General features: G+C 41.0%; 1 protein-coding gene across 3 annotated transcripts in view; it reads left to right on the forward strand.

Annotated features, from left to right (window-relative positions):
- The window catches only part of SUGCT (succinyl-CoA:glutarate-CoA transferase), a 311,799-nt gene extending 299,925 nt beyond the window's left edge, over positions 1-11,874 (forward strand). For all 3 annotated transcript variants that reach the window (XM_081834820.1, XM_081834815.1, XM_081834816.1), the window contains exon 14: positions 7,726-11,874. In XM_081834820.1, coding sequence (XP_081690946.1) covers positions 7,726-7,889 — 164 coding nt within the window. In that variant the 3' untranslated portion in view covers positions 7,890-11,874. The remainder of the gene's footprint in view (positions 1-7,725) is intronic.
- The last annotated feature ends 2,775 nt before the right edge of the window (positions 11,875-14,649 follow it).

The following is a 14,649-nucleotide window of genomic DNA, read 5'->3' on the forward strand; positions in this document are numbered from 1 at the left end:
AACGGAAGGCAGCAGAATTGCAGCAGCCTCAGATAGCGCTCTAGCTACCACAAGCTGTAAGAGGCAATTGCACCAAGGTATCAAAACTGGCATTGGGTGCTGTGCAAATGAGGAAGTCATGTGCCACCATCCTCAACATTTTCTGGGCAAGGCGATTACGATGGTGGCTGTCTGCCAGTTGTGCACATGCATGGAGAAGGCAGATTATCCAGACCCACTTCAGTCTGGGTTTAGACTTGGATTTCGCAATGCAATAGCCTTGGTCTCCTTGACTGATGATCTTTATCAGGAGTGAGACATGGAGAGTGCAACCCTGTTGGCTTTCCCTGATGATCTCTTGGTGGTTCAACACAATGACCAGTGTATGACTGAGTGACCAGGTGGCATCAGTGGTGACATGCTTTCGGCTGGTTCACCTGCTGTAGCCATTCTTGAACCAGGATAGCCTGACTTCAGTAAGCCATAACCCAATAGCCTTAAGATTAGCCTGCTGTGATGCGTTTTATCCCACCCAGGGCCCACTGCCTCAGGTGGCAGGATCCCCAGGGACAGCAGATTCTGTCTCCAAGGAACACTACTTCTTCTTCTTCTTCTTCTTCTTCTTCTTCTTCTTCTTCTTCTTCTTCTTCTTCTTCTTCTTGTGCTGTGCAGTCCTTGGAGGCCAAATCTGCTAGCCTAGTGTTCCTCCTTGGCCAATAGGAGGTGCTGCTGGTCTCCTCCCATCCTTGTTCTCAGTGTAGATCTTCACCCACCCCTTCCCTGATTGGGGGGGGGGGGCATTTTGTGGTTTGCTTCAAGTGTCAACATGTCTTAGGCTAGTCCTGTGTGGCACTATCTGTCATGGGCCAGGAATCAGCTTCACCTGCTGAGCAGCAACCTGAAGGAGCAGAAGGCAGTGACTGCACCTGCTGCTGATCAGCCTTCTTCTTCCTGATGTGAACCAGCTGGCTCCAGCTTAGGGTTTCCAGCCTCAGACAGTTGCTGGAAACATTTGTTGTTCCTGACCAGACCTTGCTGCTTCTTGCTTCTCTTGACCTTGGACCCTCTGCTTTCTTGACCCCTGGACCATCTGACTATGTGAGCTGAAATACTCCTGTCCTTAGGACTGGACTGAACCTTGCATACAGACTCTGCCTCCAGGCAAGTACCCCCGAGACTTGGCTGATTGGCTGGCCTCTCCCGCCACCAAGATCTGCTGTGGCTGAGCTGCACAGGACGATGATGCTACTGTTCAAAGACTGTCCAGAAGCTGCAGCTAGTGCAGAGTATGACCGCCAGGGCAGCAGGATCAGACCATGTGCCACCAGTCCTTTCTCAAAATACACCTTTATTAAGGATTTTCCCTGGATTGCCATTTGTTCTGATTGCTAAATAACAGGTTTTCCCCTGAGTGTTAGAAAAATGTTGGAATGAAATCTTATGGCTTTAGTTGAAATGTTATAAGGAGTTAAGCATAAATAAGCATTATAGTATTAGTGGAAAATAAGGGTAAAAATAAGTTAAGATATTTATATGACAGAAAATAGAGAAAGATGGAAAGGAATTGCTGAAACAATTAATAGAAGTGGAATACAAAAAGGGAGGTGAGAGGAGGTCGATGAAACAAGGGTATGAAAGATAGACTACTGAAATGGTACAATGTATGTTTTTAAATTGTTTTTGTTTTGTTTTGTTTAGGTTAATGTTGTGTTTTGTATTGTTTATATATTGTATTGTATTGTTTTTTTCCTTTTCTTGTTGTTGTTTTTTTCTTTTTGTCTTTTTTCTTCTCTTTCCTTTTTGTAAGTTTTAAAAGTAATAAATATTATTTTAAAAAATAATAATAACAGGTTTTCCCTTGGGAAGGAGTGGGGCAAGGGGGAAGCTGCTTGGACCCATGCCTATAAAGTGAGGGTCAAGCAGAAAACCTCTGAGACACACTCTTAAGAAAACCCAGGGGGAATACTAAATACTAAATACTAAACTGAGCAGTTGCCAACCTAGTAGCCTTCTCTCGGAACTGTTTCATGGGAAAGGGAAAGCTGCCCTTTAATTGCTCGTTTCTAAGTTCTAGGCTGGGGGCAGAAGTAATTAAATAAATCACATGCAGAACTGAAATAATATATTGTAAAATTCTGAATAATCATTTTTCAAAACAGTTTGCAACAAGTCCGTTATTTACAATTTAATGCTTTAACTCTTTGTCTTGGGAAGGTCAGTGCTTTTATTCCTGTGTTGTGCGCACACGTGTGGCAACTAGAATTAATCTAGGCAATCAGGACACTTGGGGCAGCTCTTGGTGCTGGGGCTGAGGTTGGTCCAGGTCCCTGCCTTTCCCCTTGTTCTCTTTCATCTCAGAAATCTACCATAAAAACTCCTGGACTGTTTAACCTTTTAAAAAGAAAGACGTCTTTAATCCCCTTGGGACCTCGCGTAGCAAAAAGATGCTTGCACTGTCTTATCTGTCTTTTATATCTCATGTTTTAATGTGTTCTGTGTCTTAACTTTATGGTATGTTTGGCGCCTGGGATGTTATGGCAGAGAGGCGCCAAATAAACAAAATTTATGATGATGATGTGGATTTCAAGTACTAGGGAAGGCGGAGACAATTTGGTACTATACGTATAACTGATATAATGTTCATCTGACGCCTTGTGAAACCCTGGCGATAAAGCAGTATCTGGAGCAACTGTCTTAGTAACTTGCTAAAGAAGTCAAAATATAAATATTGATTTAAAGGACTTCACATATAGCAGAATGTGTGTTTAGGTCTTTCTTGTGGAATGCCCACAGCTCTCTCCAGAAAAAAATATTCTAAACATGTAGTACAAGGTTAGTTTTTCAAGTTAATTTTCCAAACTCACTCCCTCCCTCTGTTTCATGCCTTCAGTTTGTATGGCACCTTTAGAGAGTTGCATTGGCAACATACATAGGCTAATAATAATAATAATAATAATAATAATAATAATAAATAAATAAATAAAAATAATTTTATTAATACCCCACCCTCCCCAGCCAAGACCGGGCTCAGGGTGGCTAACACCAGGTATAAAAACAATTGATTAAAATACGACTTAAAAACAAGATTAAGTACATTAAAATGCAGCCTCATTTCAGTAGAAACTCAAATCAAAAACTTTTTGGGGATGAAAATGTCAAATCTTCACCAAGGCCAACTATCCAGACTGGTCCTACGTGGGCCAGAAAAAGCCAGGGAAATCCCCAAATAGGAGTTCCATCACAGAAGGAAAAAGGAAAAAGGAAGAGGGGGAGGGGATCAAGTTGATTCCAAGCCAAAGGCCAGGCGGAACAACTGTCTTACAGGCCCTGCGGAAAGAAATCAGATCCCGCAGGGCCCTGGTCTCATGAGACAGAACGTTCCACCAGGCCGGAGCCAGTGTTGAAAAGGCCCTGGCTCTGGTTGAAGCTAATCTGACTTCCTTAGGGCCTGGGACCACTAGGGTGTTGTTATTTATGGACCTTAAGGTCCTCCATGGGAATACCAGGAGAGGCGGTCCTAGGAGTATGAGGGTCCTAGGCCATTGTATGCATCCAGTCCCAAGGAGGTCATAATTCAAGATGGACAATGGGGAGTAACAGAAGGTAGGGGAGAATGGAAATAAATGCTACCACTCACACATGGGGAGAAAGGTGGTGCCATGTACACTGAGACACTTCCTCTTGATGGTGACAGTGGGCAAGAAAGGAGGAAGTTGTTTAAGGAGCAGAAAAGCTTTGGTAATGCAAAGTTGGAAGAGCAGAAGTCACGGGGCAGAACAACAAACAAGGGGAGGAAGGGGGTTGGACTAGATGACCCTCGGGGTTCTGTCCAACTCTACAATTCTATGATTGTAAGTAATTGCATTTTATTGCATTGTATTATATTTTATATGTAAATCCCTTTGCTAATTCATCACTGAAGTGAAAAGCAGTATATGAATTCTCTAAATGAAAATAAAATGAATTAGGGCTGGGGAAACAGTGAGGATGTCACTAATTCAACCCATCTTAGGTCTGTGCAGAACCTCCTTATGTGCTCTGGTCCATAAATTGATGATCAAAGCTCTAGGTGACATCATGAGTACAAAAACTTAATGCTGTTTTGTGCAAGTTCACTTTCACATGCTAGTCATAATAGCGAGTGGAGCCCCCACCATCCCCACTCCCCCTCTTTTCTTCCCAATTCTGTATTGCATGCAACACTAATGTCTCACAAAAAATGATACTGATTTGTTTCAACCTGAAAAAGACAATGCACATGCTTTTGTAAATTAAGAAGACAATGCACATGCTTTTGTAAATTAAGAAATCTTTAATACACCCCCCCCGGGCAATCTTACCCCTGCTTGCATCAAATGAAAAAGAAAAAATAATAATAGCTGGTGGAGCCCATTCTCAAAACTGCCTAGTCCAACCTTTTGCATATAAAGCAAAGCTGCTCTTGTGGAACTTTTGATTAAGGCTGATCTACTTCCTTGCTGATTATTATCCTTATTTACTATTGCCAAGGTTGGGTACAACTCTGATATTTCTAAATGCACTTTAAATGCATTGTTAGTTTGCTTTTCATTTGACCAGTTTAATCTCCAGAGGTCATTTATTTGCAAGATGGTTTCCTTAAAACTTCAAAACTGATAGTGGCATTTGAGCAATATAAGAATGCAAGCCCCAGCCACTTTAGACAATGAATGCCGGCATTTACCAATGCTCAAGGTCAGAATTTATCTTGCATTGAGGGTCACTAATATAAGACTTGGGGGTGGGGGGAGGCCAGTCAGCTAAAGATTAGGAATTTACAAACAGCTCTGAATGAAAGGGACTTGAAATGACAGTCCATCTCAAGAGTGTTGTCTTTGACCATTTAGGATAGCAGTTTGAAGGACCGCAAATTGACTAGTTCAACATGTAGTCTACTGGTGGGTTTGTGTGTGCTTTTAGTAAGAGCTAGTAAGTAGACTTATTTCTTTAAACTGCCATAACATGAGAGGAGTGTGAGATGCAGCTTCCAGAGAAGTAGTCATGACAACCTGTTGCAGCAAAAAACAACAGAGTCCTAACACATTTATGATGACAGAGATTTAGGCCAAGAAAAGTAAAAGGTAAAGGGACCCCTGACCATTAGGTTCAGTCACGGATGACTCTGGGGTTGCGGCGCTCATCTCGCTTTACTGGCTGAGGGAGCCGGCATACAGCTTCCAGGTCATGTGGCCAGCATGACTAAGCCGCTTCTGGCGAACCAGAGCAGCACATGGAAATGCTGTTTACCTTCCCGCCGGAGTGGTACCTATTTATCTACTTGCACTTTGACGTGCTTTCAAACTGCTAGGTTGGCAGGAGCAGGTGCCAAGCAATGGCAGCTCACCCCGTCACGAGGATTCGAACCGCCGACCTTCTGATTGGCAAGCCCTAGGCTCTGTGGTTTAACCCACAGCGCCACCCTGGATGCAAATCACTGCTCAGTTATGAGTAGATCATTCGGCTGGATCCAGACTAAGTTAGTAGCACTTAGGTCTCATTGAGATCAAGGAGGCTTAGCAATGGAAGGTGGGGGGCATTCCAGAGAGGGGGGGCATAGAAAATGAGAGAGGAAACAACAAATGGTCTTACTCACATCAGCATGTATCTGCCTCCCCGGGAATGTATTTGTTAATTAAATTTGTATCTCAATCTTCCTCCCAAAGGAGCCAAGGGCAGCACACACTATTATTATTATTTTAAAAAAAACTTCAAAACAACAACATACAAACAAATCCAAAACAAATTTAAGAACAGACACCAGTGAACTGTATATTTACAATAAATGTATACAAGCTTCTCTGTGCTCTTGTGCAGTTCCCATTCATTTTAGTGCGTCCCTTGACAGAAAAAGGATTTCCCTATTAATTGATTTCATGCTTTTTGCAGTGGCAACCTTATTTCTGACTCATGGAAGTTTTCATTTTTTGCCCTGTGGAATTTTTCATCACTACACATTATGAATAATAATTGATAAATGCACAAATAATATTCCAATCCAAGTTGCAATCTCAAGGTTGCATCATAGGAGAATGGTCTGTTCAATGAATATTCTGAACATGTTATGCTCTGAATCTGTGAACAGGCACAGCCCCTTTTCATTTACCAAATCTGATTTATAATATGTGTACAAAATGTCCTTCTGGAACTCGTGATGGAATAATGGAAGTGGAATTGTAAACATAAAAACCTGAAAAAATTATTTCCACAGCCACATAGCCAGGACGGAACAACTTTGTTAGCAGCCCTCGTTTGCTAAATCCCTAGACTGATTTAAATATTCTGTGGGGGCTGATAAAAAGAAATGTAATTTGTATACTATGTATCAGTATAGCAAATACAGAAGAGGGATATGGGCATTTCAGTAAGTAGTCACCAAGGCCTGCTTTTCATTTAACAATGAAAACACACACAGCACTCATGTGATTTAATTCCTTTTCTGAACTTCGATGGAAATATCTGGTTGGAATGAAGACATATCAACTAGCTCTGAAGCAGTGGCTCCACAAGTTCACGAGTCTGGCCTAGAGCGAGATCTTTGTGTACTGATCCATATGATCAAGAAGCATTCTTTACCAGACTCCTGCTTAAGAAATTGCTGTCTTCAAAAACTTATTTATATGTTCTGCCACAAAAAAAGTGGAAGGTTTGCTATTTTTCAAGTTCTTTATAATAGCTGGTTTGGTTGAAACTGTCAGCCAAGCAGCATACTTTGTGATGGGTGGTTTCAGCTTCCCATTGGTTCCATCCTCTTTGGATTGATGCAAACCTTCATCTACATCACTCAGTGTCTCATCACACAACAGCACCTGAAAGCAGCGCCTTTTGAAATAATGAAGGGCAATGTGAAATCTCTGGCTTTTGACTTGTGTTGGTAGTTTCACCCATGCAAACCACATGAATATCTTGTCGAGAGAAAGAGAAAAGCATTCTCAGAAACCAGAGGCCTTTCTCCTGGGCATGGTCGGCCAATTGGTGCCAAAGAAGGATAGAACTTTCTTTTTGTATGCCACAGCAGCAGCAAGAATTCTGGTTGCAAAGCATTGGAAGACACAATATCTACCCACCTTGGAAGAATGGCAGATGCAAGTAATGGACTACATGGAAATGGCAGAAATGACTAGCAGAATACGAGATCAAGGAGAAGAGCAGGTGGAAGAAGATTGGAAGAAGTTTAAAAACTATCTGCAAAAACATTGCAAAATCTTTGAATGTTGAGGACACTGAAATGAGAAGAAGAGGTTCAAGTGATTAAGATAAATAAAAATATGAAAGAAGGGATAGATATTGGATGAAAATTTGAATAATATGATATTTGAAGGAACTTTCAAAGGATAAACTAATATAAATGAATTTGCTAAATTAAATTTGAAGTGGAATACAAGAAAGGAGGGCGGGTGGAAGTCATGAAAATAAGGTTATGAAGGATATGAATTTGAAAAGAGTCCTTTCTCTTTTTTTCTTTTTTTTCTTTGTTTTTGTGTTAAGTGTTTGTATTTTTGTATCTTTGTGGTTTTTTATCTTTCTTGTGTTTTTCTTATTTATCGTTTATAATTTTTTATTGTGAAAATTTAATAAAATATTATTTAAAAAAAAGAGAGAAAAGCATTCTCAAGGCACAAGAATCTGTGATATTTGCGGGTGTCTTCTCTGTGTACAGGATGGCATTATTCACAAAACTAACCATGACCATTATTAACTTCCAGTTTTCTTTTTTCTTGTTTTTGACAGGACCAGCCGTAAGGTACAGCCAGTTTGAAGTGTCGGAGCCCAAACCTCCTCCTCTCATTGGTCAGCACACATTGGATGTTCTGAAGGATATTCTGGGGTACAAAGATGATGCCCTAGAGGAACTGCTCAGCTCTGGAGCAATAGTTCAGCATGAACGCATGTGAACGGCTTTGGCTTCGGTTGCTGATGGAGAAGAAACTTCCTGGAATTCTACCAGGATCTCTTTAGTTTTCACAACCAATGATGGAGATGTGATTAAGTTCTTGGTATTTTTTTAATATAATCTGAAACACATCCTGCATTCAAGTATCAACCTGCAAAGTTTTAAAATAATCAATTTTCCCTGCCTTTCATGCAGACCGGGGACAGGTAGAGGTTCTGGTATCGTAGAGGTGCTGGTAACTATGAAATTCAGCATTTGGTATATTGCTGATAGACCAAAATAAAACCCACCATGCAGTCTCACTGCCACATGTTCAGCAGTGCCTCTCTCTGGAAACACATGGATGAATTTCAGAAGATCTGAGTTCCATGCCAAAAGCTACTAATTGCATGGGTAAAGCCAGTAGAATCTAGGCCATAATTAGCAGCACGTGATACTCGAAAGCAAAACCACTTTCTGTATACAAAGCAATATGGCATTTCTTTAAGCACAGGGGTGGGTGGGGGAATGATTGGTCAATCTTGCAGGCATATAATTTAGATCAAAAGTAGAATTCTGAACAAGAAGATTCCAAAACTTTTACTTCTGCTCAAGTAAGGCACTGCCTTCCTTCCCTGAAAACTAAATAAAGCTAACCGAAACTGACACTCAACAAATAATGACCATATTTCACTCAAAGGATCGGAAACAGGCCTCCTGTTATAAGTGGCCTGTCACTTGGTTTCCAGTTTAACAAACAACATCCTCTGTGTTAAATCTGAACTTCACAACTATATCTTGCTTTTCGGGGGAGGGGGGGAATGGGAGAGAGAAAGAAAGAAAATTATTACATAATTAAGTTTTAAAATGGATTTGCAATTGCCTTTGAAGTTGTGTGGCACGGTCTTCCTTTGTTGGCTTATTTTGTAAAGCTTTGTGTTGTCTCATTTTCAGATTTCCTTCTAACCTTTTTTCCTCCTTGTACGTGTGCGTGTGAAATTACAATCTCAGTACCAGAGTCAATACTTTTGTCCATATGCTAAATGCATCATTATGTTTTGGATCAAGCGATGGCTCTAAGCATCAGAAGATGTGTGCATAGGCAAGTGTCAGGAATCGGGATGCAGGGATGGGATTGGGAGGGGAAATTGCATAATTCCCCTTTAATTCAAGAATAGTAGCCAAGATTAAAGAGGAGAAACAATGCTGGGAACTCAGTTTTAGATATGACGATTTGGTCGTAAACTAGGCACTGCTTTTGTTGAAAACAGTCCCTTTTAAACTCATATTTACAAATAGGCATGCTGTTTCTGCTTAGTCTCTTTCTCATTTCCAAGAACAGAATACATAAATAAGATTTAAGATTAATTCAAAACCTCCTAAAGGAGCTTTGTTTCGTCCGGTAGTTTCCCAAGGAAAGGGCTAAGTGTCACCAAACCAATTCATGCAAACCCCATTGGCTTACTTAGTTTTTAATTCCCTATTTAATTTTTTTTCCACAAGGCTGCACACAAATAGGAAGTTCATTTTCTTATCCTTTGGGCTTGTTTGAACCTCAGGACCTAATAGCCAGTTTCCTCAGAAAAAGTCAGTGAGTTAAATGAGACTTGCTTCGTTAAATGCTTCATATCACAGTCTCGGAATGCTTTCAGGCATCTTTATCTGCAGGAAGCTATGTTGAGCTAGCACAAATTGTAGCCAGGCGCAGCAGAATGGTGACTGCACAGAATTTTGCTCAGCACAAACCAGCCTGACCTAGGATGACTGAGCTCTTTCCATGTCAGCAAGAGGCACTGTGCCCCAGGATGTTCTGACTAGTTAACCAAGAGCAACCCAGGTCTACTACCACTGAGAGAAAGTGTTGAAATTGCTTAGAATCTGGGGCTGGGTTTACATGGGCAGCAAAATGAGATGGGAATGAACTGGTAGAAGAAAAGGCAGAGGTTAGTCAAAGTTAGGGAGAGAGCACTTTACTGAAAATTTCCTTCTTCATGCATCCATCTTCTAACTGGACTATGCAAAACAGAAGCAGTACCACACAATCTGCAGATCAACATGGAAGTAACTACAAAGGTAACTTTTGCTGGCTGGGTTGATGGGAGTTGTCACCCAAGATCCAATATAGTTTGTATAGAATAACACTGAATGGAGGACCTGTAAGAAGCTGTTATATTTTTTAAAAAAAATTGGTATTGGCATACAGAAGTGACGCATGATCAGATTTCAGATTGTTGCCCAACATGTGCCCAGTCTAATTGCCCCAGATGCCACTCGTGGAGAACCACAATTTCTAAAGCTTCCATTTACTGAAACTGAGCATAATCTTCTCAGCTGCTACATTGTGAAAGACTTCCAGAAATCATTTGGCCACAAATATTAGTTGAATCATATCATATACACACGATTTTTTAAAAATGTTGAGATAGTTTTCTATTATTTCAATTATCACCACACTACACTCAAAAATCCAAATTTTGAGAGAATGTGGAAACACACCAGACAAAATGGATTTAAAAAAACCACAAAAAACTACAGTGGTACCTCGGGTTAAGTACTTAATTCGTTCCAGAGGTCCGTTCTTAACCTGAAACTGTTCTTAACCTGAAGCACCACTTTAGCTAATGGGGCCTCCTGCTGCTGCTGCGCCGCCGGAGCACGATTTCTGTTCTCATCCTGAAGCAAAGTTCTTAACCCAAGGTACTATTTCTGGGTTAGTGGAGTCTGTAACCTGAAGCGTCTGTAACCCAAGGTTTCACTGTATTAGTCCATTCCATAGTATTTGAAGTACCATTTGGATCATGAAAATATGAAGCTGGCTTCTGAGACCACCATAAACCTACGATGAAGTAGAGGTTATACTGAAAGGCATCCATCTCTTCATAAAAGTCTGCAGGCCAAATTAAATCCAATCCAGGATTGGATTTCCTGACCTGTTGGGGTTTTTTTCTTTGTTTGCAAAAAATCCCCAATTATTGGTGTTTGTGATTTCAATTAAAACTGTGGTGGAGGTGGGGCGTTGAAACAATGACATTCTCCCCACGCAATTCCCTTGATAAAAAACTGCACATGCATCCAAAAGCTCATTTGCTCTGCTAGGGAAAATGGTTGCACTAAAGGGGCAAATCAAAGCTTGTCAGGTGGCAATCTTTTAGGTCACAAAAAAGGGAAGAAAACACCCACCTGGTGCAAAGTGACAAATGTCAGTTTGCAAGAGCTACCCAGCAGATCCTGCACCCCTTCTTCTTGGAGGCCAATAATTTCCTGGGTATTGGGGGTGGGGGGTGTTTGCAGATCCCACTGCTGACAAACTTTAAACTTGCATATGTGAAACCTTTGGCAAGAGAAAGGGACACTTTGCACTGTGTAATCACTGCTTTGACAAAAGTGACGCTCCCCTCCACCCTGGCCATAAGAGGTATCTTCTTGTCATTGAATAAGAGCTTTGAATCCCCTCAAAGCAAATTTTGCCCTGGAGTCAAACCTTGAGAAAATCCAGTCTGGGAATAATCTCAGTCTAATCGGAATGATATTTATTTACTTATTTATTCAAATTTATAACTCCCCTAAAAAGGTCCAGGGTAGCTTACAATAATAAAATTACATTAAAACAATTTCAAACGACACTATAACACATTGCGGGCAGCAGTTGAACTCAGCAGTATGAGAAAGGCTTCTTTGTGTTGATAAAGAGATAAGTTTGTCTTAAATTAAACCCAATATAATGAGATTATGCAGCAAAAGCAAGATCACACCTCTCATTGAATTGGTATACGTACTTAAGGTACATACGTAAGAGGATCATTTATTATTATATTTTGGGAGTGATTCCTGTTTTTATATAACTGCCATGTTTTATACTTTCTGGATGTCCCATGATCATATTATAAAAGTAGTTGCTTTCTATGTGATAAATCAAGCACTGCTAGGAGTTGTATTTCTTATCAATATATTGTATTTCCAATGTATTTCTTATCAATAAAAATCAATAAAAGAAAATTATTCTGAAAGTGTGGCCCAGAGGAAAAAAGTTTGAGAACCACTGATCTAGAGAGAAGGTCTCCTGTATTCTTAGGTTCCTTAGTGCCCTGGGACACCTCATCCATTTGGGCGGCCCCTGAAGCTTGAACTGTTATGGGGGTCCCTTCATAACCAGCAATGAGGTCTAGGTAACTTCTAGCATCTTCCATGGGGTTGTTCCACAACAGATCACCACACCTTTACAATGTCTATGCTACTGACTCTCAAACTTAGGGATGGTTGAAATATATACAACAAAAAATTAACCAATTTGAATCACGTGACTCAAATCTGGTATACTAGACCCAAAAAGTTTAAGCAGTGTGGACTAAAATTGCTTCTGGGGCCCATCTGGCATCAGAGACCCTCAAATTTAAGCTTTGTTAGTTTCATAGTGGATCCGCCTGTGACCTCTTCTAATGTAGAACTGTCACAAGAAAATATGCAAATCTGTAAGAAAATTGCACTCTAGCCATATTTATGAGTCTCTTATGTTTGTTACTAACGCCAGTAAAACACATGCAGGAACAATCAGGCAGTACTCACAGAAGTGGCCATTTGTGTAGGGTGGGTTGACTGCTTGTGCATGTCTGCCAGGCTAGAACCAGAAACAGGACTTGCCTAAATCCCATGGTAGGCAACGCCATGTGAATTATGAACTTTCCCAATTCACGAGTGATCCGCAAACCCAAAATTATTTGCTGATTCTGCAAATAACTTAAAATAACGAATACATTGGAGAAGTCTGCGATCTGGTCTCAATCAGTTCTCAAGCACCAAAAAGGTGAAACTTGCCAGATAAATATTATGTTACTAATTATTCACCTAGCTGTGTTTTACACTTACGGGGCTCTTTTACAGATAATGTTTCAAAACCATTCACAAGGAATTCATTGCAAATATCTCACGGGTCACTGAGTTCCCTGAAAGCTGGGTCAGATATTCAAAGGAATACTGTGGAAACACTGAATCATGTACAGTGGTGCCCCGCAAGACGAATGCCTCGCAAGACTTAAAACTCGCTAGACGAAAGAGTTTTCCGTTTTGGAGGTGCTTCGCAAAACAAATTTCCTATGGGCTTGCTTCGCAAGACGAAAATGTCTTGCGAGTTCCTGCGGGGTTTTTTCCCTCCCCCCCTTTTTCTAAGCCACTAAGCCGCTTATCCGCTTATCCGATAAGCCGCTAAAAGCCGCTAATAGCGCTAATCCGCTAAGCCGTCAATGGGCTTGCTTCGCAAGACGAAAAAACTGCTAGACAAAGAGACTCGTGGAACGGATTCTTTTCGTCTTGCGAGGCACCATTGTACTTAATATTCCTACTACACTGCAGAGTTGCATAAAGAGGAAAAATTCAGCATAACCTTCAGGACATGCTATTTTTAGTTGTAAGAATGACCTTGGCCTCTGCAATGAGGTGGGTGAGGCTATGAAGGAGATGGCTGTTGATGGCTATGCTCTGCCTCCACGGTGGAAACCGCAGGATTTGTACTCAAATCCTGCTTGCAGGTTTCCCGCAGGCTAATGGTCAGCTACTGTGAGGATGTGGGACTGGATGGGCCATTGGGGAATCCAGGAGGCTCTTCTCATGCTCATGTCATGACTGATCACACTGATTTCGATGAAAACTAAGCCCACCCAATGTATTTGTAAACATTTTTACCACTCACATTTTAAAAATTTTTTCAAGGTCTTTTGTATACCTCTTGATCTACTCAAAATGCCCAGGGTTTTAGCATCAAGTTGGCCAACTGCCATCTTTGTAAACTTAATCCCCCCTCCCTCCCTGTTCTGACTTTTCCAGGCTGCTCTAGCAGAGACTTCTAACTCCTTTCATTTCCTTCAGTAGCCTTTTCCCATGGCTGACTGACACCCACCCTGGAAATAAGCTAGGCGAGACAAAGCGTAGAATGCGGACCAAGTAATAGGATCCACAAGGAAACTGCAAAGGAGTATATGAAAAGGACAGGGACAAAATTGGCTGCCTGGCCCGGCATTTTAACTCCACCTTGGCCTAGATGATATTCAAAGGGCTGAGATCTGTCATTTTGCATAGCTATCTAAATACCTAATCTTATATTCACTTTGTACTACCCGCTTTTGATTTAAAACAATTCCGCCCTCCAAAGTTTTATTGTTGAAGTAAGAAATTTGATGATTTGGAAGCGTTTACAGTGGAGCATATTTTGTGGTTATTGTTCTTGTGATGCGTCCAATACAAACCACTTTAGAAAAGCTCTGTTTTCTGCAGTTTAAATCCACTTTTGCAGAATAGAGGTTTTCCAACTGGCTGAGGAGGTGGGCTTTCTACTTTTCATTTAATGGATTCTCTGTGAGGAATGTGGTTTTCATTATTTTATTACATTTTTATTCCACCCTTCCTCCGAGGCACTTGGGGCGCCCCCCTCCCCCACATTTTATTCTCATAGCAACCATGTGAGCTGCGTCAGGCTGAGGGATAGCGGTCACCGAAGGTCCAAGGTCGCCGAATGAGCTTTATGGACCCCAGGCCCCTGTACCATCCAGGCTTCACTGACTGCTTCTTGTCATTCTTTTCTTTATATCAAATTATGGGGTGTGAATAAATATGCAACTACTTGAGCCTTCTGGTTGGGGTAAGAACAGTAGCAGGTTGAGAAACCTTGCCTTAGTAGACAAATCTACTCTTGCTGACCTAAGAGTGGGCAACAGATTTGATGTCAAATTTGTGTTGCATTTAAAACAACAACAACACAATTCCCCACTTTATCCTATGAACTGAGTTTATAA

Source organism: Podarcis erhardii (assembly GCF_964252035.2).
Source record: "Podarcis erhardii genome assembly, chromosome: 12".
Lineage (NCBI taxonomy): Eukaryota > Metazoa > Chordata > Lepidosauria > Squamata > Lacertidae > Podarcis > Podarcis erhardii.